Source organism: Macaca nemestrina, chromosome 1, assembly GCF_043159975.1.
Source record: "Macaca nemestrina isolate mMacNem1 chromosome 1, mMacNem.hap1, whole genome shotgun sequence".
NCBI classification, from domain to species: Eukaryota; Metazoa; Chordata; class Mammalia; order Primates; family Cercopithecidae; genus Macaca; species Macaca nemestrina.
In genome coordinates this window covers 163,392,553-163,418,556 of record NC_092125.1, presented here as the reverse complement: position 1 = coordinate 163,418,556, position 26,004 = coordinate 163,392,553, and the positions used below count along the sequence as shown (strand labels likewise).

The 26,004-nt window shown below is 37.2% G+C and overlaps 1 protein-coding gene across 7 annotated transcripts in view; it reads left to right on the top strand.

Moving 5' to 3' along the window:
- Positions 1 to 18,698, top strand: part of LOC105498363 (serine and arginine rich splicing factor 11) — a 46,267-nt gene extending 27,569 nt beyond the window's left edge. For 2 of the 7 annotated variants that reach the window (XM_011770423.2, XM_071091329.1), the window contains 9 exons: positions 1,410 to 1,502; positions 2,244 to 2,293; positions 4,164 to 4,291; positions 6,135 to 6,216; positions 11,349 to 11,480; positions 13,450 to 13,539; positions 16,631 to 16,726; positions 17,053 to 17,191; positions 17,299 to 18,698. In XM_011770423.2, coding sequence (XP_011768725.1) covers positions 1,410 to 1,502; positions 2,244 to 2,293; positions 4,164 to 4,291; positions 6,135 to 6,216; positions 11,349 to 11,480; positions 13,450 to 13,539; positions 16,631 to 16,726; positions 17,053 to 17,191; positions 17,299 to 17,493 — 1,005 coding nt within the window. In that variant the 3' untranslated portion in view covers positions 17,494 to 18,698. Of the gene's footprint in view, positions 1 to 1,409; positions 1,503 to 2,243; positions 2,294 to 4,163; positions 4,292 to 6,134; positions 6,217 to 11,348; positions 11,481 to 13,449; positions 13,540 to 16,609; positions 16,727 to 17,052; positions 17,192 to 17,295 lie in introns of all 7 variants that reach the window. The other 5 variants (XM_011770419.2, XM_071091310.1, XM_024798144.2 and 2 more) reach the window with 3 other exon arrangements.
- The last annotated feature ends 7,306 nt before the right edge of the window (positions 18,699 to 26,004 follow it).

Below are 26,004 nucleotides of genomic sequence, written 5' to 3'. Positions count from 1 at the left end.
CCCTATCACCTAGGCCGGAGTGCAATGGCACAATGTTGGCTCACTGCAGTCTCCACCTCCCTGGTTCAAGCGATTTTGCCCCAGCCTCCCAAATAGCTGTGACTACAGGCGCGCCACCATGCCCAGCTCATTTTTGTATTTTTAGCAGGGGTGGGGTTTCACCATGTTGGCCAGGCTGGTCTTGAACTCTTGACCTCAAGTGATCTGCCCGCCTTGGCCTCCCAAAGTGCTGGGATTGCAGGCGTGAGCCACCGCGCCCAGTCCAAATCTGAGTAATTTTCTAAATTCCTTTAATGTATGCAATAGCTATGTTGGACAGTAAGTTAAAGTAGTATTAACACAGCATTTTGCCTGTACTGAATAAACAGTTAAATTATAGAAAGTTTGATAGTTTGTATTTACTAAATAAATTGAAACAAGGAGAACTTGTAGCACAGTGTGGAGAAAGTGAGGCTGTTTCAAAAGCTACAGATGGTTTTAAAGCAGCCTCACTTTCCTGGTTTGTGTCTATTACATTATGCATTAATCAGAATTGTGTCAAGCAGGTTGCAGAACCCTGCAGTAATTTGAACAGGGAACATTTAAGGAATTACTAACTAGTGATAAGAGATTACTCGGGGAACTCTAATGAATACAGGAATCACAAGTATAAGAAACAACCACTACCTCTGAGGCTGAAGCAGAAGGAACACAAACCCATTTAGTTTAGGGGACTCCTCTTTCCCCATCTATGCTGAAATTTAGATTTGTTTTTGGAAGAATGACTAATAAAGAAGTTCTCTTGGGTGCCCTGGGGAGCTGCATAAGGAGTTGATACTGAAACTCACTGAGAGGTGAAGGCTGCTGGGGTTTGACATGGTGGTACAGGAATGATCACGGGACACAGGAACCAGGAAGAGCCCCTTCCTTAGTGTCCTTCCAGCACTCTTTCCAAATGAAGTGTTATATCATGGCAGCTGTCAAAGGAGAAATGCTTTCTAAAGGTCCTGCCTCCAGTATCACAAAACAGCAGGGCAAAGAATAGTAGATTTTGATCCTGAGAAGCAGTAAATAATTAAAATCAGCACAAGAATATATTGAAATACTTTGTCTTTTTGTCTTAATCTAGGGTTTGGGGGGAAATGTGTTGTAATGGATGGAACATGGGTGTCATAGAGAGCAAGACCCCTGTTTCTATTAATATTGTTATTGGACCACAGCCATTTGTGTAGTTTATTGTCTCTGGCTGCTTTCAAGCTACGATAGCAGTAGTCATATGGATTTGTGTACAACTGAGTAGTTGTACAGAGACCAGAGACCATGTAGCCTGAAAACTGAAGTTATCTGACCCTTTACATTAAAAAAGTATTAACCCCTGGTATAAGGAACTGAAATGAAGCTTTACATAAATAAAATTTGACATTTCACAGATTGGCGCTGTTCCACTGGCTGCTTTGGGGGCTCCTACTCTTGATCCTGCCCTTGCTGCACTTGGGCTTCCTGGAGCAAACTTGAACTCTCAGGTATAACTTAGCAACTTCAAGTTTTTCACCCATTTTTACAGAAAATCTGTTTGCTGTTGGTTTGCATTTCAAGAGCAGGAGCTAATGGCTATATTGTAGTAATTTTTTTCTTATTTAAACTTGTTAGAGCTTTAAACAGTCACTGAATGACTAACTCCTTATCCGTTCATGGATTTTTTTTATATATAGTTCAAAATAGAAAATAGGTTCACAAGAAGCCAATACATTATCAGTGTGTCATACAGTCAGAGTAAATAGTCATGAAAAGTTAGGAATGTGGTTTATAATTTTTCTATAATGGAAGTTTTCCTTTTATTGTAATTTAGCTAACCTTTGTTTCTGAAGTTCTTACTTTGTAGAGATCTTTTGTATTATATTGGCTAACCTGTTTGGAGTTTTACATATTTCTTTATGTCAAAAAGTCTTAAAGGAGACAATTGTATAATATCAAGACTGTTCAGCCTCATAATCTTTATATAACTTGCTAAAGCTGCTCTATCCAATACTGTAGCGACTGATGTCACCGGTTTCTTTTTTTTTTCTTTTTTCTTTTTCAATGTGGCTACTAAAAAAAATGTGTGTTTCACAGCATTTAGTTTGCATGGATTTCTGTTGTTCAGTTTTCTGCCTACAGCATACTTGTAGGTTTGGCAGTTTGTCCCAGGGCATTTCAACATAACTCAGAAAATATTAGTTATTGTTTTATGTATTCTCATTGTTCTTATGTTTTATTTTTTGCAGTCTCTTGCTGCAGATCAGTTGCTGAAGCTTATGAGTACTGTTGATCCCAAGTAAGGGTTTTTTCTTTGTTTTCATTGGTGATGTGATATCTGAATGTCTACAGAACTAGAGTTTTTTTTGATAGCTTGTAAGAAAGTTATGAAGTTTCCTTTCTCAAGACAAGCAATATATATTGTTACCTAGAAACAAGGAGAGAAATACAGAAGTAAGCCAGCCCCTCTAAAATACTTTTAGTGTCATTTGAGTCTTGAATAGTAATTGTAAATGACTTATACCTGAATGATAGCAAAAGAATTATTAAGGGGACAACTTAGTTTGAACATCAGAGGCTGAGTCCTGAAGATAGTAGGAGTTAGAGGTAAAGCTGAGGGAATCACTATCCCAGAGCAAAGTAGTATTACATATTATATAATTAAGAGCCAACATTTTCTTTTAGTGCTTTTAATAAGTGCTCTTCATGCTGTCACAGAAATTGTTTCCGACTTGATAATGTGACAAATTCATCAGTTTTTTTCACTGGTTATTTCTTGGCATAATAAATTTGAACTTTATACCTTTTCCCCTTAACTTGGTGAAAGCCCCTATCAGTAAGTGAGGGAGCATGGAAAGAAGGACAGAATCGTTCGACTTCAGTAGTCAGTGGCCTTTTTTGTTAGAAATTATCTAAAAATAAAACCAAGCATGTACCCATCACCCAGCTTATAAAATAAAATAATACCAATACAGTTGAAGCTTCCTGTGTACCCATTATTTAGTACATTTCCCATTCTGCCCACAAATAACTACTAAATTTGGTGTCTGTAATCTTTGTTTTCTTTTTTTTTTTTTTTTGAGATAAGTCTCGCTCTGTTACCAAAGCTGGAGTGCAGTGGCGCAGTCTCGGCTTACTGCAACCTCCGCCTCCCAGATTCAAGCAATTCTTCTGCCTCAGCCTCCCGAGTAGCTGGGACTACAGGCGCATGCCACCACGTCCGGCTAATTTTTTGTACTTTTAGTAGAGACGAGGTTGCACCATGTTAGCCAGAATGGTCTCGATCTCCTGACCTCATGATCCACCCGCCATGGCCTCCCAAAGTGCTGGGCTCACAGGCGTGAGCCACCGTGCCTGGCCTATAATATTTTTTTACATGTATTAACCTGTAAGGGGCATCTTTAGCCTTTCCACTCAAGATCTCATGTGTAATTTTGGTGGGCCGTTGGTCTCTGCCTTAGTTCCTCCCCATCTACAGAGTAAAAGGTAATGTTCTTCCTCCGCAAAATTACTATGTCATAAATTTTTTTTGTTTATTTATTTTATTTTTGTTTTTTTAGACGGAATCTTGCTCTGTCCCCCAGGCTGGGGTGCAGTGGCGCAATCTCAGCTCACTGCAAGCTCTGCCTCCCAGGTTCAAGCAATTCTGCTGTCTCAGCCTCCCGAGTAGCTGGGACTACAGGCACCCGCCACCACGCCTGGCTAGTTTTTTGTATTTTGAGTAGAGATAGGGTGTCATCATGTTAGCCAGGATGATCTCGATCTTCTGACCTCATGATCCGCCCACCTTGGCCTCCCAAAGTGCTGGGATTACAGCTGTGAGCCACCACACCTGGCCAAAAATTTTTAATTTATATGAAAAAAAGTTCTTAGCATCAGCATATTTTCTTGTACTGGCATTTCTAAAAATGTGTTTGTTTATGGAAAGTCAGTGGATGTTCAGCAAAGGTATTTTTCTAATTCCAGATGACTCTTAGTCATTAAAACAAATACTTGTAAATATTCAAAACAATGCTATACTATATGTAGTTTACCAAAGTTATCATGGAGTCCTCCCCTCTGTTTTTTTGAAGGAATATTTTGCTAAAATGGTATTATATACTTATTTATTTGAAATGCTGCTGTGCATTTTAAAATATTTCAGATACCATTTCTTGATTCTGTTTCAGGTTGAATCATGTAGCTGCTGGTCTCGTTTCACCAAGTCTAAAATCGGATACCTCTAGTAAAGAAATAGAGGAAGCAATGAAAAGAGTACGAGAAGCACAGTCCCTAATTTCTGCTGCTATAGAACCAGGTAAACAATGTTTATGCAGTTTTGTTGTGTGATTCTTGGCAAAAATGACTTTCACATGTGGAATTGTGTGGAATGACACCCCAGTCGTTTAAAATGTTCTAAATTCTGATAAAAAGATTGAATAGTTGAGTGCCACTCAGACGTATTTGGAGACAGTTATGGTGGTCACAGGAGTGCCAACTGTATCTAGAGGGCGAAGGGCCAACATGTTGCTGGATATGCTGCAACAAACAGGACAGCCTTCCACAGCAATGGTTAATCCAGTCCAAAAAATCAGCAGGATTATCTAATACTTGATATAATTATTTATGTTTATCTAAGTTGAGATAGCCTAATTTTAAATTTTTTCATTGATCAAGAGAACCTAGTGAAAATACTTCTCTTTAAAGTGTTATTTCTTTAAAGAAAATTAGTTGTCTTCTTTGCAGATTGTCTTTTTGAGATTAAATGAATAGATACCATTATTATCTGCCCATATATATTTAGATCTATGGCCCTGGATTTTCTTTCTTATAAATATCTTATTCATTTAATAAATGGGAATGTTTTTTAATATGCCTAGTATTAGGAAAATAATTTTAAAGTATAATAGTGGATAAACTGATACCAAATGCTTTATATGTGTTATGTTATTTAACCAATAAAATGTCAAATAATTAGCCACAGTCACATGGCAAGCAATAGGAGCTTTTAGATAGCACAGCCGGGTCTATGTAAAGTTTACTACACACCGTGTTCTAACTGCTGTTTTTATTGAAAACATATGACTAAAATGACTAAATGTAGTTTATGAACTGATGTTTTTACCAATATTTTAATGAATTTATTATTGATAATGACATTCATAATGTATTGAACCCTATTAATGACATGACTTAAATGTGGAAGAAACTCAATCTCACTTTGATGATAGTCAATGAGTGTAGAATACAATGGCTTTATTTCTCTTGTTATGTCCCCAGTTAAGAAATTCCTTATGTGTAGTTGTAGATCCCCTTTCTATACTTACACAGTTAAAGATTGGTAGGTAAGAGGAGTGATGAACAGATAATAGGAAGCGAGCTAGCTTACTAAAATCTGATTCTGTCACAGAAGTGGACTAAAATCAGTGAGTGAATCATGACTTTCTGCATTTGGGGGCCAAATACTGAATCTGTGAAGAACCAAGGAATGGAAAAGGGACTCCCTCATTTAGAACCTTGTTAAGAGTAAATTAGAGCCAAAGAATGAGAAATTTAGCCTCTTTATAGATTGCTTTACAGAAAACATTTCACAGCCTTTTAAGTCTGGCAAGTAAAATAGTCAAAGGAACCTTTAGCTAGCTGAGAACTAGAAGTCTAATTTGGATCTACCAAAAGCTTGGATGATTTATAATTTACAGTATTTCAGTAAGCGTCAAAATCATAGTTGTAAAATGGTTGCTTGTAACATTCAAGGGTTGTATGTAAAAACTGAAAACTAAGGTGAAAAATTATTAGAATAACTTCTGAAAGGGATTAATCTTCCTATTTGATATGATTTTTAGAGTCTCTGTTGCCGAGGCTGGAGTGCAGTGGTGCAATCACAGCTCCCTGCACCCTGCATCTCCAGGCTCGAGCAATCCTCCCAGCTCAGCCTCCCCAGGTAGCTGGGATCACAGGCACACACCACCATGCCCAGCTAATTTTTGTATTTTTTGTAGAGATGAGGCCTCACTATATCGCCCAGGTTGGTCTTGAACTCGTGGACTGAAGTGCTGCTCCCACTTCAGCCTCTCAAAGTGCTGTGATTACAGGGATGAGCCACTGCGTCTGGCCCCTATTTAATGACTTCTAAATGCGAGTTCCTTTTCTTTTAAATATAGATAAGAAAGAAGAAAAAAGAAGGCATTCAAGATCAAGATCACGTTCTAGGAGGAGGAGGACTCCCTCATCTTCTAGACACAGGTTAGGTTGCTTTTTAGTCAGTTATACCTTAGACAAAGATAGCTTACATATGTCACATCTTTTTCAATTTGCTATTAATCTGTTAGCCTCTAGTTAAAGTGTTTTAGTAACCTCTGCTGTTAGAGTGTGTGAATGTCTGTTCACACATGTATAAAGTAAGAAAAGGTACAGACGAAATAGATGATTTATACTTTAAAACCCCCAAAAATTCAGAGGTGGTAGGAAAGTATTGGAACTTGAGCAACAAAATGAAAAATAATTGATTCATTGAATTATACAAGTTTCCAAATTACTGACTTGTATTTGTTACCTAGTATCAAAAAATGACATCTGGTAATATCACCTTAGATCTCATCAGTAAAATGCAAGTACTAGGAATCTGGCATGCTCATAACAATGGAGTCATTTTCCAAAATTTAATTTTCTCAGATTTTTATTATTTGTAACAAACTCATCTGTTTTCCTTATATAATAGACTTCATTTATTTTTCAAAAAATTGTCTGCCAAATACACAAGTCTGAGTAATCATTTTGTAGATTCTCAAAGGTGATAATGAAAAAGCAGTTCAGCTCATAACTCACACAGGTGTCTTCTTTAATATAGCCATTATACTTCGTAAGCATCAGAAGTGATTTATGCATACTTTCCATTTCATCACACAGAATATTTACTCAAGAGACTAGATTTAATTTTGCTACTATGTTAATAGTACTCTAAGGAGATTTAATAAAATTAACTTCTACTGCTTCATCAAAGACATCTTTATAAAAGTGGCGTTATTTTTTTCTTTTACTACAAGTGCATACAGAAGTGCCAGTAAAGAAGATAGCGACTCCTAGGGCAGTTCAGTAGCCCCTACCTTGATTTGTGTTGAAGAGTTCAGTATTTCTACCCACTATGGCCTTTGTGACATTGTTGCAAACGTCAACACAGTGGAAAAGGCAGTAATTTATTATTATTTTGAAAATAGTTTTGACTTTATGCACCCCATAAAAGGGTCTTAGAGCATCCACACTTGCGCAAATGACAACATGAAAGCCATTGCTCTAAGTTATTCACCAACTATTTCGGCCATTCTTCTATTTTCTTAGTTTCCAAACTCAATCCTAATTGGCCTAATTGCATTCTGGTTCTAGTCAGAACCTTTTAGGGTTGACATTCAGAACTAGAACATTCCAATTGTGGTCAGTTACTTCAGCTAGTTTCAGCTTCACTTTACATACCCCTCCACCACTTGACTTTTTTTTTTTTTTTGGAGATGGAGTCTCACTCTTGTTGCCCAGCCTGGAGTGCAATGGCACAATCTCGGCTCACCACAACCTCCGCCTATGGGTTCAAGCGATTCTCCTGCCTCAGCCTCCCAAATAGCTGGGATTACAGGTGTGTGTCACCACGCCCAGCTAATTTTGTATTTTTAGTAGAGACGGGGTTTTTCCATGTTGGTCAGGCTCATCTCAAACCCCCAACTTCAAGTGATCCGCCCGCCTTGGCCTCCCAAAGTGCTGGGATTACAGGCATGAGCCACCATGCCCAGCCAGTCACCATTTGACTCTTAAACCTTCACTCCTGGGTTCGTCTGTTCTGGAACCTAGTTCTGTCAGTTGTCTGCCTTTTCTTAGTGTCTGTTACCCCTTAGTTTTTACCAAGGATTAGATAAAATCATTTCTCCTAGTTATTGTCAGGATTTAAAGAGCAGTGTGACTTGAATCCTAGACTTTGTCACATCTCTATTGAAAGCACTTACATCATAAAATATCTAAAAAGTCATATTTGTTCTGTCTCAGAGATGGCCTTTTCACTCTGTTTTTATTATCTTCTAATATCATTTTCTTATTTTAAGTCATTTCTTGGAGTATTACAGGAATTATCTATCCTGTATGCTATGTTTATTCCCTGTCACCCACCTTATCCTAGTCTGTCTCATTCTCAGAGATATCTTTCAGAAACCCAAATATAGATCATGTCACAGATACTGAGAAGCTCCTTATTGCCTTGATAAGGTGATAGATAAAACCTTAGAATGGCTTTCAGGGTTCTTTAGTGTTCTGTCTGGTTTACTTTTTACACGTGTCATTTGCCACTCCAAAAGTTACAGGACTAATTGCCTCAACATATCATTTTCTTTATGTCTTCATGTTTTTGCTCATGATCCTTTCTGCCTAATGTTTTCCCACATCTTCCATTTCCACCTTGAGGAGCTCCTTTTTCTTTCTTCAAGTTACAATCTTTGCAGTCTTAATCTTCCATGACAGTGCTCTCATAGTTTAGTTTAACCTCTGCAACAGGATGTACTTCATAATATGATTACTACGATTGATATGTGTTTCCTTTCCCTTTACCGAACTCTTATTAAAAAGGAGAGCCTGGGCCAGGTGCAGTGGCTCACGCCTGTAATCTCAGCACTTGGGGAGGCTGAGGTGGGTGGATCATGAGGTCAGGAGATTGAGACCAGCCTGGCCAACATAGCGAAACCCCATCTCTACTAAAAATTCAAAAATTGACTGGGAGTGGTGGCGTGCGCACCTGTAATCCCAGCTGCTTGGGAGGCTGAGGCAGGAGAATCGTTTGAACCCGGAAGGCGGGGATTGCAGTGAGCCAAGATTGCGCCACTGCACTCCAGCGTGGTGACAGCAAGACTCCATCTTAAAAAAGAAAAAAGAACCTATGTCTTTTTCTTTATATTAAATATTACTGGGACTCTCATTTTAATATTAATTACTTTACTATGACCAGTGAAAAGTAGAAGTGAAATATATCCCTGAATTCAGATACTCGTGATACATCGTAACAGAGATCATTGTTGTGAGTTGTGGGAACCCCCACCACACATGCACGCACACACACACACACACACACACACACACACACACACACCCCACCCCCCAGCTCAAACCATCCTCCCACCTCAGTCTCCTGAGTAGCTGGGACTACAAGCACGCACCACCACACCTGGCTAATTTTTGCGCCTTTTTTGTTGTTGTTAAGAGACAGGGTTTTGCCATGTTGCCCAGGCTGGTCTCAAACTCCTGAGCTCGAGCTGTTCGCCCACCTCGGCCTCCCAAAGTGCTGGGGTGACAGATAGAAGCCAATGAGTCCAGCTCAGTTGTAATATCTTAACCATCACATCTTAGTGTGTTAAATGATCGTGACTTTCACAAGCTTTTTGACTTTATTAAATATATTTTACACTAATCTCTTTGGCTGGCTGTTAAAAGCTCATATGAACTAGTAAGTGTAGAAAAGTGACTCTGTAGTACATTCCCCTTGAAAAACAACTCTTTAATCTCTTAAGGTTGTGATTCTGATATTTTATATGCTTCTGTTTCATTCAAAGTATATTATTGATGCCTTTTATTTAAATCAGGCAGTGTGATAGTTGCTCAAGAATACAGTCATGAAAAGACTTACTTCCCATGTCTTTGTGGAGCCTATGGAAGGGTAGTTAAGTACATAAAAACATCTTAGGATGTGGAGATGTTATTGCAAGGAATTGTTTAGTAAATAGTTCCAAATGTGGCTGAAAATAAAATATTAAAGTTGAGTTCAATAACTCAAATAGTTTATTGAGGCATTACTATGGGTTTTGAGGCAGTTGTTTTATGGAATTATGGCAACAGAAGCTATATTAGCACATCAGTAAGAGGAAAGAAGGACATCAATATTTAATGTACAGTCCCTCCGTATATGCAGGGGATTGGTTACAAATCCACCTATACCAGAATGCATGCATACTCAAGTCCTCTGGAATCCACTTATAGGAAAAGTCAGTCCTTACTATACATGGGTTCCTCATCCTTAGAATACTGTTTTTAACCCACATTTGGTTGTGGCAAAAAAAAAAAAAAAAGTGTGTAAGTGGACCCATGCCGTTAAAGCTCATGTTATTCAAGGGTCACTGGTGTGTGCCTACACTAAGGCACCGAGCTAAACTCTATCTTTGCCACCATTTGGTGATGGAGATGTTGACTGCTATTTGGTGATGGAGGTGTTGACTGCTGAAGTAACCAGGTCAGAGAGGTTAGATAATACTCTTAAGTTACCTGGCTTATAAATGAGAGTTTAACACAAGTCTTTAAGATGTCCATACTCTCATACCTTGAAAAGTAGGCAGAAAAATTAGACTATATTTGAAATGTTGCACAGAAAGAAGTTGAATGGTCAGTAAAAGTGATCAAGACTAAGCAAAGGACTGCAACTTAATTTTTAAAATAGAAGAGAATGGGCTGGGTGTGGCGGTTAATGCCTAGAATCCCAACTCTGGGAGGCCAAGGTGGGCTAGTGGCTTGAGCCCAGGAGTTCGAGACCATCCTGGGCAACATGGCAAAATCCCATCGCTTAAAAAAAAAAGGGGGAGAATGAGTATTTTAATGCAGTAGGGGGGATGACAGTATCTGAAGGTTAGATGTGCTTCTTACGTCCTGGAAGAGCCAGGTCAGGACACAGTGGATGGGGGCTCGGTGTGGGGAGTAGAGAAACAGATATGTCAGGGAAAAAAGAGTAAAAGAGGCAGTTTATACAAATTGTATATATTTATAAAATGTCTGCATTGCCTGGAGTTTCTTAAATTGTGGATTAAAGGAGTGGAATTTGTTTAAGAGAAAAATCTGAAATAGGAGATGGCAACACAGTAAGTGGTTTCTCTTTATAAAATAGGAATAATAGTGGCATTTATGGACTAATGAGACCAATTTATAGTTTATATATAGTATGATATAAGTATTTGATTTATGATAAGGTTTAAGCTGCAGTAGTGAGGAATCAAATAAGAAATACATGCTAAAATGCTATATAATTGTATAAGATGATGCAAATAAGTCATATTTTTATTCTCCTTCATGATCTAGTAGTAGTTTCAACCTTGGAGTTGTAAGTACAGTGGGCATAGAAGGACCTATCTGACAAGTTGAGCAAATCATTAAAAGGTGAGGAATTCCAAGTGTTAAAAGGTATTACTAATTCCTAAGGTGTTGAAGGTGTTTGTTCTATGGGCTAAATAATAGCAACTGGAAGGGAATTATCCCCCATTTAATTGTTTAGTCCATATGTCTGAATCTTTTGTCTGATACTAAGCACAAAATTTATAGTCTTTTTACATTTATACGCATGTATTGGCTTCCTTTTACATTATTAGGCGGTCAAGAAGCAGATCGAGACGGCGGTCACATTCTAAGTCTAGGAGTCGGCGACGATCCAAAAGCCCAAGACGGAGAAGATCTCATTCCAGAGAGAGAGGTAGAAGGTCAAGGAGCACATCAAAAACAAGGTATAGCATTGGGTGAGAAAGCAAATTTTAGGGTTCCCAATATCGCCACTACTGTGCTACTTAGTAACAAAAGAGGTGGTTGGGGTGGGGGGCAAGGAAATAGGGCTAGACAGGGGAAGAAACTGTCAATATTTGAGTTTAGGAGGCTGACATTTGTTTTTCTGGTGCTTCATTATAAACTGAAACTTCAGCTTATAGCTGAGGGCCTAAGTAAAATTTCTTAGTAGTAGGAATTGTTAGCTGTCCTGCTACCTTCTTTCATAAGAAACACCTTAACGTTTTGTTTCCATCTAAAAATACATTCAAAAACCAGTCTTTTTGTGTAGAGCCAAGCACTTTTAAATTAGTATGCCCCCAATCATTTATAGTTGTGAGGCATACAGTTTCACAGCACTTAGTTTTTTTAGCAACTGCTTTTTATCTCTTGCTAAAATATCTTAATTTTCTAGAAGCAACTGTATTTGGCATTATTTTGTTCATTTATATATTTAGTTAAATCATGTCATTAAGTATATAGCTGGGGACACAACATAACTTACTCTTGGGAAGCATAAAACTCAACTGATGAGAACAAGAGTGGGGGTAGCTTTACTATCTTTGCTAAACCCTTATGTGCTACAGAGTGAATCAAACAAGGTCAATAGAACAGTTATACAATGGAATTTAACATTTCTTGAAGGACTTTCTGATTGCTAGGAGAGGAGTGATGGATTTAGTTACAAGAGAGGAACTGTTAAATGATGATTGCTACTTGCTGATGTTGGAAGAAGTTTGAGAATGACTCGAGTATTAAATTCTGAAAGATTTGACTAGATTTCAACGTGGGGCATGCTTTCAGGTCGAGAAGGGTGTTTCTTGAAATAACAGTATTTTGGTGTAGTAGGACTAGAAAATGAGGTCAGGAAAATAGAATGAGACAGATCATGGAAGGCTTTGTTGTTCACACTATGCCGTTGATCCAGGAGGCAACTGGAATGGGTTGAAAATGGTGAACAGGGAATTAATATTTTCAGGTTTGTACTTTAAAAGATTCATGACAGAGTACAGAATCAGTTTATGGGAAGCATGACTGGAACCTACTAGGGGACTGTTCGAGTAATCCAGGAGTTAGATGATAAAGATTTGAATGAAGAGGGAACAATGATAAAGACTGAATGAAGAGGGAACCGAGGATGACCAAAGAAGGGGAAAAAAATGAAATAGAGAATATAGAGTGGAAACATTAGCTTAGAACAGTAAGAGAGGGATACTTTGATTCCTAAAATTAGAGAATAAAGAGGGGGGTTATGAGACTTCTCATTCAACAAATATATATCATTTATCTACTCTTTGCTCAGCATCTTGGGGAGAATGATCTTGGGGAAAAAATATTGTGAGGAGTAAAAATTTATAGGAATCTGTAAAAAAATAAAATTGAGTTATGGCTATAGTCACAATCTGTTAATGATATTTTTCTAATAAGCCCTGAATAGTTCATAATACATAGCAGCAGAAAAAGATAAAAGCTTGTTTGATCCATGATAGAGGTTGACAGGGGATATGTGTCTTGGAAGAATATTCATGATGTTGATGAATGATTTTGGTAGTGCTCTATGGGTTTTGGCCTGATAGGAGAGGTGGGTTGGGGAAGTGGTAATAAGCTGAGAGAAAAAGGAGTCTTGAGGAGACTAGAGACAGTTAACTTATTGGTGTTTACCAGACATTTCAAGCCAACATCCTAGTTATTTTCTCACCCATCGTCTACTTTAGTCTACTCAGGAGAAAACCTAGGAAGATAGGATTTTAAAAGAAGTTACTGTACTTCAGATATGCCATGTGAAGTATTATTTTTAAAACAGTTTCTGTCAGAATAACATTTATGCTTTTAAGAATGGTATTAGATCTGATTATATTCTTGTGTATGTAGTGCTATATAAATTGGCATCAGCTGAGTCTTCTAATGCATTGATCAATTGTGTTCGTTTGTTAGAGACAAAAAGAAAGAAGACAAAGAAAAGAAACGTTCTAAAACACCACCAAAAAGTTACAGCACAGCCAGACGTTCTAGAAGTGCAAGCAGGTAAGGTGGCATTGTGAATTCTTGGCAATTATTTTTTAACTTTGCTTCTAACAGTATCAGTATGCTGTGAATATGAAGTCTTTTCCAGAACATAAGTATTTTCAGTGTTGAAAAAAGTTACATTTTGCCGTTATTGAAGTTTTTAAAAGGCAATTTGTGAAGAATAATGTAGTTTATTTTTCTTTTTACTTAATATTTTGTGGTCTAGAGTATATTTGAAGTAACATGGAATTCAACAGAGGTGAGTTTTTCTCTTTATAGTTTTAAGTTTTAATGGCTAAATCATACTAAATTGTTCCATTAAGAAAGTTTATTGTAGTTAGCTATATTTATCATCTGCATGTTAGTACTTGATAATTTTTCTATCCCTTTTAATGATTGTTGAATTAATGGGAAAGTAATGCAGATTCTGGTTTGTGTCATTCTTAGACTAATTCTATCTTTAAGCTGTCAGTGAAAACTGAAATGTTGCAGACTTTCAATTGCACAAACTGCACGAAAAGCACATTTTCATCCTTAATTTGGGATTTGTATGATATTAATAAGGGCTAGACTTCATTCAATTTTTCAGATCTCATTCACATGTTTTGCTACAGTACCTGTTTTATTCATCAACATTACTTAAATTCACTAGGAGGTTCATGCCATATAAAAAATTTAACTGAAATGTATAAAAGACCTAAATGTAAGAGCCAAAACTGTAAAACCTTCAGAAGAAAACAGAAGTGAATCTTTGAGACCATGAGCTTGGTGGTTTCCTAGATATGACTTCAAAAGCATAAGAAACAGAAGAAAAGACAAATTTTTGGAATTCACCAAAATTTAAAACATTTGTATTCCAAAGGATACTATCAAGAAAGTAAAAACCTAAAGTGCTAGATAGAAAATACTTGCAAATTATATATCTGATAAGGAACTTAATATAGAATATATAAAGAACTCTTACAACTCAGCAATAGAAAGGCAACCCAATTTAAAAATGGCAAAGAATCTGTAGCCATTTCTCCAAGGGAGATATGCAAATATCTAGTAAGTACATAAAATCTGTTCAACATTATTAGTCACCAAGGAAATGCAAACCAGACCACAGTGAGATACGTCACAGTCACCAGGATGGTTAAAGACAGATGATAGCCGAGCCTGACAGATGACAGTAAGTGTTGATTAGGATGTGGGGAAATTGGAACCCTGTGCATTGCTAGTATGAATATAGACTGATACAGGTGTTTTAGAAAGCAGTCTGGCATTTCCTAAAAATGTTAAACATAAGAGGTTTTTGATCCCCCAGTTGTACTCTTGGGGAAAAACTAAAACATGTTCACACAGAAACTTTTACGTGAATGTTTGTGACATTATTCGTAATAGCCAAAAAGTTAACTCAAATATCATTAACAAATGGATAAACAAAATGGTATATCTATATAGCTGAATATTTTTCAGCAATAAATAAGATTGATACATGCTACAGTATGGATGAAACTTGGAAACATCCATAAAAGGCCATGTATTGCGTGATTCCTTTTATATGAAATGCCTAGAATAGGCAAATCCATAAAGATACCAAGTAGATTACTGATTGCTGGGGAGATAGGGAGGATTGGAGTGATAGCTAAAGGTTAAGAAGTTTTTGGGGTGATGAAAATTTTCTTAAAAACTAAATTTTTAAGGATGAAAACGAAACCAAATATAAATACAGAAGGAAATGCTACATCAGGCCTGAGGGGTAGGTGACAGATAGAAAAGATGGGAAGTACTACATGTATTTTCTTACCTTAAAAACTGTTGAGGCGTTTTTTGTTTTTTGTTTTTTAAACCTGTTGCTTTATATAATGTAAGTACCTTCTCATGCTGTATTATTGGGTCGCTCTAAATTAAGGCATCTTCTGTGAGTTATTAAATACCCACTGTGTTTGTAGTCGTGCTACAGTCTATTGAGGGACACGGAAATGTAATACAAAATATTTCTTCCATCTAGAGAATTTGGAGTTTCAGTTACACAAGACAGTAGCAAAAAGTATAAGGTACACAGTCGTGACAATGTTTGATAAGTGAATACTCAGTTATGTGTATTGTTTCCAGGACAGGGATCACAGAGGGCTATATAAGTAGAAAAAAAGCTTCATTTGGAAACTAGACAACTAAGTACAGGGTTTTTTTTAAGTCTAATAACTTTTGAGAATCAAGAACAGAATTTTTTTTTAAGTCACAGTAAAAAGGAGGGGAAGGCTGTATATCTTCAAAGTAATTGGTGAAAGCAGGGTTGTTGGGGTACTGGGGGTGGCAATTTTGCTAGAGTATAGGGTTTCTACCTTTGCTCTAACTAGTTCTCTGAATTTCATCTAATGATTTAAAGGTGAATATGGGGATATTTTATTAGTAACTACCTTCTGTATCACATTATTGAATTATTCTGTACTTACTTTGAACACTGAATGTTTGAACCAAAAACTAACTTCTTCAGTAATAGTTTACTTCACACGTCACCCCTCTCACATTAGTTTTGTTAAATCAGTTTTTTCTTAAGCTTACTATTTCTAACATTTTGTCAGCAGTTAAAAGAATTGCTAGAAATTAGGAGTTTTCTTGAGGGTAGTAAAGGGAAAGGTACATGGTTTGCAGATGTTTATATTACTCATTTAATTGTTTAGCTCATACCAGTATTGTGAAACAATCTTTCATTTATCGGTTTTTTTTTTGTTTGTTTTTTGTTTTTTGAGACAGGGTCTCTCTCTCTCTTGCCCAGGCTGGAGTGCGGTGGCCCTATCACAAGTCACTCCAGCTTCAACCTCCCCAGGCTCAAGTGATCTTGCTACCTCTGCCTCCTGAGTAGCTGGGACTTCAGGCATGCACCACCACACCTGGCTAATTTTTTTGTATTTTTTATAGAGACAGTTTCACCATGTTGCCCAGGCTAGTCTGGAACTCCTGGGCTCAAGCAGTCCCCTCACCTCAGCCTGCCAAAGTGCTGGGATTACAGGCGTGAGCCACTACACCCGGCCACATCTTTCATTGTTAGAACCATCTATGATGTGTCTGCATTTTTAAGATCACACTGTATTTTAAAACCTAGTTTACACATTTGTGGTTCTAGAGAGAGACGACGACGAAGGAGCAGGAGTGGAACAAGATCTCCTAAAAAGCCTCGGTCTCCTAAAAGAAAATTGTCTCGCTCACCATCCCCTAGGAGGTAAGAATGTTAATCATTTAAAAATATTTTTGTATTTTTCAGAGGTTTTTCCTTTTAAAACTGTCCTGTAGTTTTTCTTTTCAGCAGTTACAGTTCCTAAGAATATTTTAATGTATTCTCTTTCTGACTTGTAACTTAAACACCATGAAGGATTGAACACTTTAGTCCTGTAACCAAGTTAGTTTTGTAGCCTATGTTACTTGTGTACTTTGATGGTCCAAGATTTTGAAGTTGGATCTTTGCTGTACTACTTACATCCTGTGAAGTTGGGTCAGGCTTATCTAAACAAGTTAAACCTGTTGCTGCACGTTTTACTGTCATTCTAGACATAAAAAGGAGAAGAAGAAAGATAAAGACAAAGAAAGAAGTAGGGATGAAAGAGAACGATCAACAAGCAAGAAGAAGAAGAGTAAAGATAAGGAAAAGGACCGGGAAAGAAAATCAGAGAGTGATAAAGATGTAAAAGTATGTTTACAAATTGATTTATTTTTATATTTGGGTTGATGTTGGTACGTTCAGAAGTTATTTTTCTTTGGAGAAGTTTACTTGTATTATTCTCCTTGGCAAAGCAGGTTACACGGGATTATGATGAAGAAGAACAGGGGTATGACAGTGAGAAAGAGAAAAAGGAAGAGAAGAAACCAATAGAAACAGGTTCCCCTAAAACAAAGGAATGTTCTGTGGAAAAGGGAACTGGTGATTCACTAAGAGAATCCAAAGTGAATGGGGATGATCATCATGAAGAAGACATGGATATGAGTGACTGAATATTGCCTCTGTGGGAATCCAACTGTATACCTGCATCAGTGTCATTCCTTTGTGTGATTTCTTAATGCTGTATTTGTTCATCTCAAACCTAGATGTATACAGCTCTGAGTTATAAATGGTTATAAAGCTCCTGTTACTGATATTAGTTATTTACATCAAAAAAGCTTTTAGAAAATGGTACGAGGTAACCAATTCTTGTCATGGTGAAATCTGATTGAGTAACCAAGCAGTTTTACTATTCTGGTGCTGCTTCATAACAAAAATGAAAAGCTGCATGCATCTACATACAGCAGGCATGGATTGTTTATGTCGTATGATCTCCTTTATTAAGTAAGTTCACTTATAGTATTTCTATAATTTGATTCATTACCGTAATAGGGCCATGTAGGAAATGCACTGATTGCATGTTATTGTGGCAAGAATATCCTAAATGTCATTAAAATCCTCCAACATGATGGATCTGCTTATGGTCTTGTTTGTTGACATGAGAAATTAACATTCTTATAGTTACATCTGGAAATGAGCATTTGAAATAGATAATCCTTTAAGCCTTGTGGCAAAATTTTTGTGGCTTTTATTTAACTTTGAAAGGTTATTATGCACTAACCTTTTTTGGTGGCTAATTAGGGTTTAAATACAGAAACAAGATTTCAAATAAAACTGTCTTTGGCAGTGAGTAAATAGCATATTTTGAAGTAGAGTTGTATACTTTTTCATACAATGTTTGGGAATTTTTTTCCTGAAGTAATAATTTATTCCACATCTACATCAGTGAAAGCTATCTACCTATCCTGAGTCCATCTTAAAGGGAAAAAAAAAAAAAAACTTATCTCTTGCCTTTATTTTTAATTTTCCACTCTTTGATTAATTTGTTTTAAGCTCTGTGTTGGAAAAAAGGGGTAGTGCATTTTAAGTTGACCTTCATATGCTTTTAAAATAAGACAAATCTACTTGATAATGTACCTTTATTTGATCTCAAGTTGTATAAAACCAATAAATTTGTGTTACTGCAGTAGTAATCTTATGCACACGGTGATTTCATGTTATATATGCAAAGTAGTTAGGCAACTGTTTTCTTAGTTACAGAAGTGTCAGGCTTCACTTTTGTGCAGTAGAAACAAAAGTAGGCTACAGTCTGTGCCATGTTGATGTACAGTTTCTGAAATTGTTTTACAAGACTTTGATAATAAAACCCTTAAACTTATGTTCATGTTCCTGTAAAACCGTATTTGTATTTATTTACACTATTGAATGTATGACATTTACCTCATTCATTTTACAAATTATTTCCCTTTCTGTCCACATGTTTCAGTATAGTAAAAAGAGGAAGTCTATCACTGTAGTGATAATTGCCATCAAAATTGTCAAAAATGATTTAATTTCTATCCAAAACAGTCCTTTTCTTAGCTTAGTATCATTTTACTGCTTATTTTTTGTGTGAGAATGGGGTTGGATAAAGCAATGAACTTTAGTATAAACAAATCCCACCTATATTTAGCAAATTTATATTTTCGGTGAATATAGATATTTGCCTTTTCTGGAGTAGTATAGAAGCTGTCAATGATATGTATTTACTGTACAGTACTAAATAGTGTATTCATTTATGAAATGAGTAGTGTTTGGGTGGATGGGGTTAAGGGAAAATGAGACTTGGAATTGTAGCTTTTATCCAAGTTTTGAGTATAAATAGAATTTTTTTTTTTAACCTAAAAACTGAAATGCCATATAGAAAAGCAGCATTGTTTTTATGGTTTGTAGTAACTTTTTAAAGATTTTATCAAAAGGAATTTTGTCTATAGTGAGTAAAAGAAGTTCTAATAATGGTCCTAATCACTGCATTTTTAAAAAACAAAGTTGAACACAAATGACATTTGTTTTAAACTTCAGTAGATAAAAGGTGAACCATGTGACATGGCCATTTTTGTAAGACAAAAACAAATTTCACGTATGGTAAACCTAATAACATTTACAGTCTGCTCCCTCACTTGTAATCTCTGAATACAAATACACTAGCTTTTCTAAAGGGAATCATTTTTTTAAAAGTGCCACTGACAAGATGCTGCAGTGAAGATTATCCATTCTTAGGATATTTATTTTCAGTGAACATTTTCTGCACAAAGGTAGTGTTGCACTGGGACATAAGCCTTTTAACAGATAACCAGTTGAAATCAAACACTGCCTCCACACCGAGTTCTGTTCTGTATTTGATAGTAAATTGATTTAAAAATAAAAGTGGTTTTTGTTAGAAAAAATGTTTTGTCCTTATTTATTTGCTTAAATTCTTTAGGAGTAAATGAGAGGTGGTAGCTATACAATGAGCTTTTTTAAATGGAAAGATAGAGTCCAGTCATGCATTTGGTCTTTATTTCATAGAGCTGGGGTAACTGTTCCTTACCTTCAGTTTCCTAGGGGTAAAATGGAAGTGATTGCTACCTTGTAAAGTACAGACATACCTCGGAGGTATTGTGGGTTTCGTTCCAGACCACTGCAATAAAGCAGGTCATGAATTTTTTTGGCTTCCCAGTGCATATAAAAGTTGTTGGCTGGGCACTATGACTCATGCCTGTAATCCCAACACTTTGGGAGGCCAAGGCAGGAGCGCTTGAGCCCAGGACCAGCCTAGGCAACATAGCAAGACCCTGTCTACAAAAAAAAAAAAAAAAATAGCCAGGTGTGGTGATGCACACCTGTAGTTCTAGCCACTGTGGAGGTTGAGGCAGGAGGATCACTTTGAACCCAAGGAGTTGGGGCTGCAGTGAACTATGATCATGCCACTGCACTCCTGCTTGGGTAACAGCAAGACCCCATCTGTATCTGTAAAACAGTAGTTTTTAAAATGTAGCCTTTGGTGCCTGGGACATTAAATGATAGCTGCTGTTTGATTATGGGGCCCTTAAAAGCTGTGTAATTAATAATTTGTGCAGGGGATAATGTTAAAACCACAAAATAAATTGCATACCTTTTATTGAAAAGGCTGTGTTGCCCTTAATGTTTTCATGAAGATGAATCTTAGGTAAGTTTCCTAGTGGTAATTCTATACATGGAAGATAGAAAAATGTAAATAGGCACTTGGGAAAAGGAATTAAAGGAGGTAGAGGATAAAAATTACTGTTAACCTTGGAGCTACATCTTAAAACAGTCAGGTTCTGGAGTGTGCATTGTACAGCTTATGTCATAAAAATTACAGTATTACCAATACATCAAATTTATCTCTAGCAAAATTCATCACTTTCAATTTGGCACTAGATGAAGGGTTGGATCCATGCATGCTGTTTGTAGATTGGTACACATCTTTTCAAATGGAATTGAGATTTCTTTTCCCTCAGTCTGCCTCAAAACCAACGAATGCATTTCATTCCTGTGCTGCTTGAACTATTTTTTCTAATCAAGTACATGTAGTTGTATTTTAATTAAATATGGGTGTAATGGAATTGTTACTCGTACTTTTAAAAGCATTCAGAATGTCTATTAAAGTTTTATTAGCGGAAGTAGTAATTATACCTTTCTAAATTTCTCAATGAGACAATTTTGGAGTGGTAGATATTTCAAATTTCAACCTGTTTTACTCAGTTTTGTTTCTATTCTCATTTTCGTTTTATGTCAAAGTATATGTGAAATTTATTTAGACATTGTTAGCAAACAGGTGAGTACCATGACAATTCTTTTATCAGTGGGAATATTCCTTAGAATATACTTAAGGTTTATCATAGAAGATGGTCAGCAGTCGTGTGTGTGTGTGAGTGACGGAGTTTAATTCTGTCATGGTCATCGCCAGGCTAGAGTGCAGTGGTGCAATCTTGGCTCACTGAAACCTCCGCCTCCCGGGTTCAAGCAACTCCCCTGCCTCAGCCTCCTGAGTAGCTGGGATTACAGGCATGCGCCACCATGCTCAGCTAATTTTTGTAATTTTACTAGACAGGGTTTCACCATGTTGACCGGGATGGTCTCCGTCTCCTGACCTTGTGGTCTGCCCACCTCGGCCTCCCAAAGTGCTGGGATTACAGGCATGAGCCACCGTGCCCGGCCAATGTTTATCAGTCTTAAGGCAATTTAGAGTCTGATACGACTAATATTTTTAGGTGACCAATAAAATGTTCTTACATAAATAATAGAAGTGACACATTCACATCATTCTCAGATTTCTCAATTTATTAAAGGTTATTTTTGCAATGCACTGTCACTAAAATTAGTACCATGATGTCTTTTTTAAGAAAAAGCTAGTTAGGGCTGGGTGCGGTGGCTCACGCCTGCAATCCCAGCACTTTGGGAGGCTGAGGTGAGTGGATTCCTTGAAGTAAGGAGTTCGAGACCATCCTGGCCAACATGGTGGTGAAACCATCTTAATAAAAATATGAAACCATCTCTACTAAAAATACAAAATTAGCTGGATGTGGTGGTGCATACCTGTAATCCCAGCTACTTGGGAGGCTGAGGCAGGAGAATCGCTTGAACTCAGGAGGCAGGCACTCCAGCCTGGGCAACAGAGCGAGACTCCATCTCAAAAAAAAAAAAAAAAAGTTCATTTAAATGCCAAGCTTTGGAAGACAAGCATCAAGTAGATTAAGAACATATTTATCTTTCCACAAAATTAATATATCAGTCAGGATTCAGAGAAGCAGAACCACTAGAAGATACACTTTTTAACAGAGAGGTGACATCAACAATGGTGAGACCTGGTTAAGCAGTTTGTAAGGCTTCATCTTTGCATCTGATGCTGGAGGTTGAAGTTCATTTTAGGCAGTTGGAAAGCAAAGGTGAATGATTGTGGGAGGGATGGTGGCACTAGGAATAAGCTGGAACCAGCCACAAGCACAAGCTGGAACCCACAAACATGGACTGAAACTCCGGTCAGATCTCACTGCTTCTGACCTTGGTGGCATGGATGTCCTTCCAAAGCCAGGACACTACATCATGGAGCAAAATATAGCTGGCCAAGGAGTCTGAGAAGCTGAAGGAGGATCTGGGGACAGTGGAACAACTGCAGGCCCAACTGCCACCTCATCCCAAAGGAGCAGCAGATAAGCAATGTGTGTAAGCTACAAAATTTGTTTCACTTCAGCCCTCCAAAACTCCTACATTATCCATATTCATTAGTCATGCACTGCATAATGTTGCCTCATTTTGGCCAACAATGGACTGCATATAGGATCGCGGTCTCATAAGATTATAATGGAGCTGAAAAATTCCTATCACCTAGTGACATCGTAGCCATTGTAACATCCTAGCCCAGTGAATTATGTTTCTGGTGATGCTGGTGTACACAAACATACTCTGCTGCCAGTTGTATAAAAGTATAGTACATACAATTATGTACCATACATAATACTTGGTAATAAATTATTACTGGTTTATGTATTTACTATTTATTTTTGCAGTATGTGTGTTCTACTTATTACCAAAAAAAAAAAAAAAAAAAAAAAAAAACAGTTATCTGAAAAACAATCCCAGGCAGGTCCTGCAGAAGGTATTTCAGGAGATACTGTCATCACCGCAGATGACAGCTCTATGCATGTTATTGCCCCTTAAGACCTTCTGGTGGGACAAGATGTGAAGGCGGAAGACAGTGACATTGATGATCCTGACCCTGTGTTAGCCTAGCATAATGTGTGTTTTCGTTTTTTTAAAAAAGGCTAAAAAGTAAGGCCAGGTGCGGTGGCCCAGGCCTGTAATCCAAGCACTGGGAGGCAGAGGTGGGTGGATCACAAGATCAAGAGATCAAGACCATCCTGGCCAACATGGTGAAACCCCATCTCTACTAAAAATACAAAAATTAGCTGGGCATGGTGGCATGTGCCTGTAGTCCCAGCTAGTCGGGAGGCTGAGGCAGGAGAATCACTGGAACCAGGGAGGCGGAGGTTGCAGTGAGCCGAGATCGTGCCACTGCACTCCAGTGACAGATTCCATCTCAAAAAAAAAAAAAGTGAAAAAGTAAAAATTTTATTAAATAGAAAAAAGCTCGCAGAATAAGGATATGAAGAAAGAATATTTGTGGATAGCTGTACCATGTGTTTTAAGCGAAGTGTTATTGCAAGAGTCAGTTAAAAAATTTAAAGCGCTTTGGGAGGCCAAGGCGGGTGGATCACCTGAGGTCAGGAGTTCCAGACCAGCCTGACCAACAAGGTGAAAACCCGTCTCTACTAAAAATACAAAAATTAGCCGGGCTTGGTGACAGGCGCCTGTAGTCCCAGCTACTCGGGAGGCTAAGACAGGAGAATTGCTTGAACCCAGGAGGTGGAGGTTGCAGTGAGCAGAGATTGCGCCACTGCACTCCAGCCTGGGTGACAGAGAAAGAGTCCATCTCGAAAATATATATATATAATAAATAAATAAATTTAAAAACTTATAAAGTAACAAGTTATAGTAAGCTAAGGTTAATTTATTATTAAATGTTAAAAATATATTTAGCATAGCTTAACTGTGTGTATGAAGTCCACAGGAATGTACAGTTATGTCCTAGGCCTTCACATTCACTCACTACTCTCTCACCGGCTCACCTAGAGCAATTTCCAGTCCTGCAAGTTCCATTTATGCTAAATGCCCTATGCAAGTATACCATTTTTTATCTTTCTATATCATATTCTTACTGTAGTTTTTCTATGTCTAGATACACAAATATATTATTATGTAAGTATAATTTGTGTAATACACAAATTGTGTTAGAATTGCCCACGGTGCTCAGTACAATAATATGCTGAACAGGCTTGTGGCCTCAGAGCAATAGGCTTTATCGTATAGTCTAGGTGAGTGGTCGGCTATACCACCTAGGTTTGTGTAAGTACACTCAATATGGTTCTCACAATGACAAAATCACCTGCTGCATTCCACAGAACATATGGCCATCACTAAGTGACACACAACTGTATTTAGAACATCCCAATCACTGTCATCCTTCTTTAGTCACCAAGAACTCTATATATGGGAGGTACAGGTAAGTAAGTGGTGCGTTTTATCTTTTTGGTTTTATGTCAGATAATGTTTCTTCTCTAAGCTAGTTAAAGTCATTTTCACCTACAAAACATGATGAAAACCAAGAATGATTAACAAGTACCTTTCTTAGAAGTTCTTAGGAGATTTTGCTTCAATATTTTTCAGTGTGTGGAAAAAGCAAAATTGTAATTCCATGTACCATAGGTACCATTATGACTAAAGAAAAGTACTACTCTTCTAAAATGAACTATAACAATTAAAAAGCTCATCACAAGGTAAGCTCACTCTGTAAGGATGGTTTGCGTGATGTAAAAAATGTGATACTTAACATGTTATGAAATTTTTAGGTGGCAACCAGAGTTATTATTGCCCCAGATTTCTGACATAAACTGCTTTGCAAGAGTAGTTTTGGCTAATTTATAGTATACAAACAAATCATGGGCTTTTACTAAGCTTAGTTCTGCTATCTCTTTACAAGTGATTTAATAACTCCTGTCCACTTCTCTAATGGGGGCAAGTTTTACACCAGCTGTTTTTGAAAGTTTCCAAAGTTTGCAAATATAGTAACTTTGGTAAGAATGCATTTTGTTCATTTCAGAAAACAAGATTAAAATACCTTTTGCTGGAGTTAACAACAGAGGCATATTATGTCCCATATTAAGCTGAGATTAATAATTTTTTACTCCATTTTAAAAGCTAGCATAATACAAGGACTTCTAATTCACCTAAAGTTGTCTACTCCAAGTTTTTCTCTAGCATGTTTGTAAATATGGGTAATATCAATGAGGAGAAGGAAGCACCTTTAATTCAGCAGTTGAACAACACAGGTTTGGACTGCACAGGTCTACTTATATGCAGATTTTCAACTGAACCCCTAACCTCCATGTTGTTCAAGGGTCAACTCTGTTTATTTACAATATTTACTTCAGCCCTTTCCATGGCCTGGAAACAGGATCTTTGTCTTCTGTAGACCTAGGGAAAACTAGGAAGAGGGCTCATTAAATAATCATTATTCATTACCCTCCCCCAGGGTGTGAATAATAAACTGTATGTAAATAATACTATAAAAACCCATTTTTATTAGCATGAGTGGGGCTTAATTCCAGTTCTGAGCAGAAGGAAACTAGTTTTGCATCTACCAACAGTTATCAGCAGACAGATGTGGCAGTTTCCAAACCATCATATGTACTTATACTCCCAAAAATCAGGGCATCTACTTCATACTCCCCTTTTATGAAGTGTGGCAATTCTCTGTATGTGAATGTCTACAGAGGGCAAATTGTCTTATCAGAGAATTATTTTCTCAAAGATGGAAACCTATCTTCTCTGGATACCATACCAGTGGGGAAGAATATTAAGCATTTCTAAATGGCTATTGAAGATGACTATACGATGGTCCCCTACCCAATTTAAACAGTTTCAAAATCACAAATGGAGAAGAACATATAAAATTTTACGTACCTGTATTGCAAAATCTTGATTTTTCATGTGGTACTATGAAAACATATGGTGTTTTGACTTATTCATTTGAAACACTGCGTATAGCTTCATTAACTGGATTAAAAGGCACATTTCAAAAAATC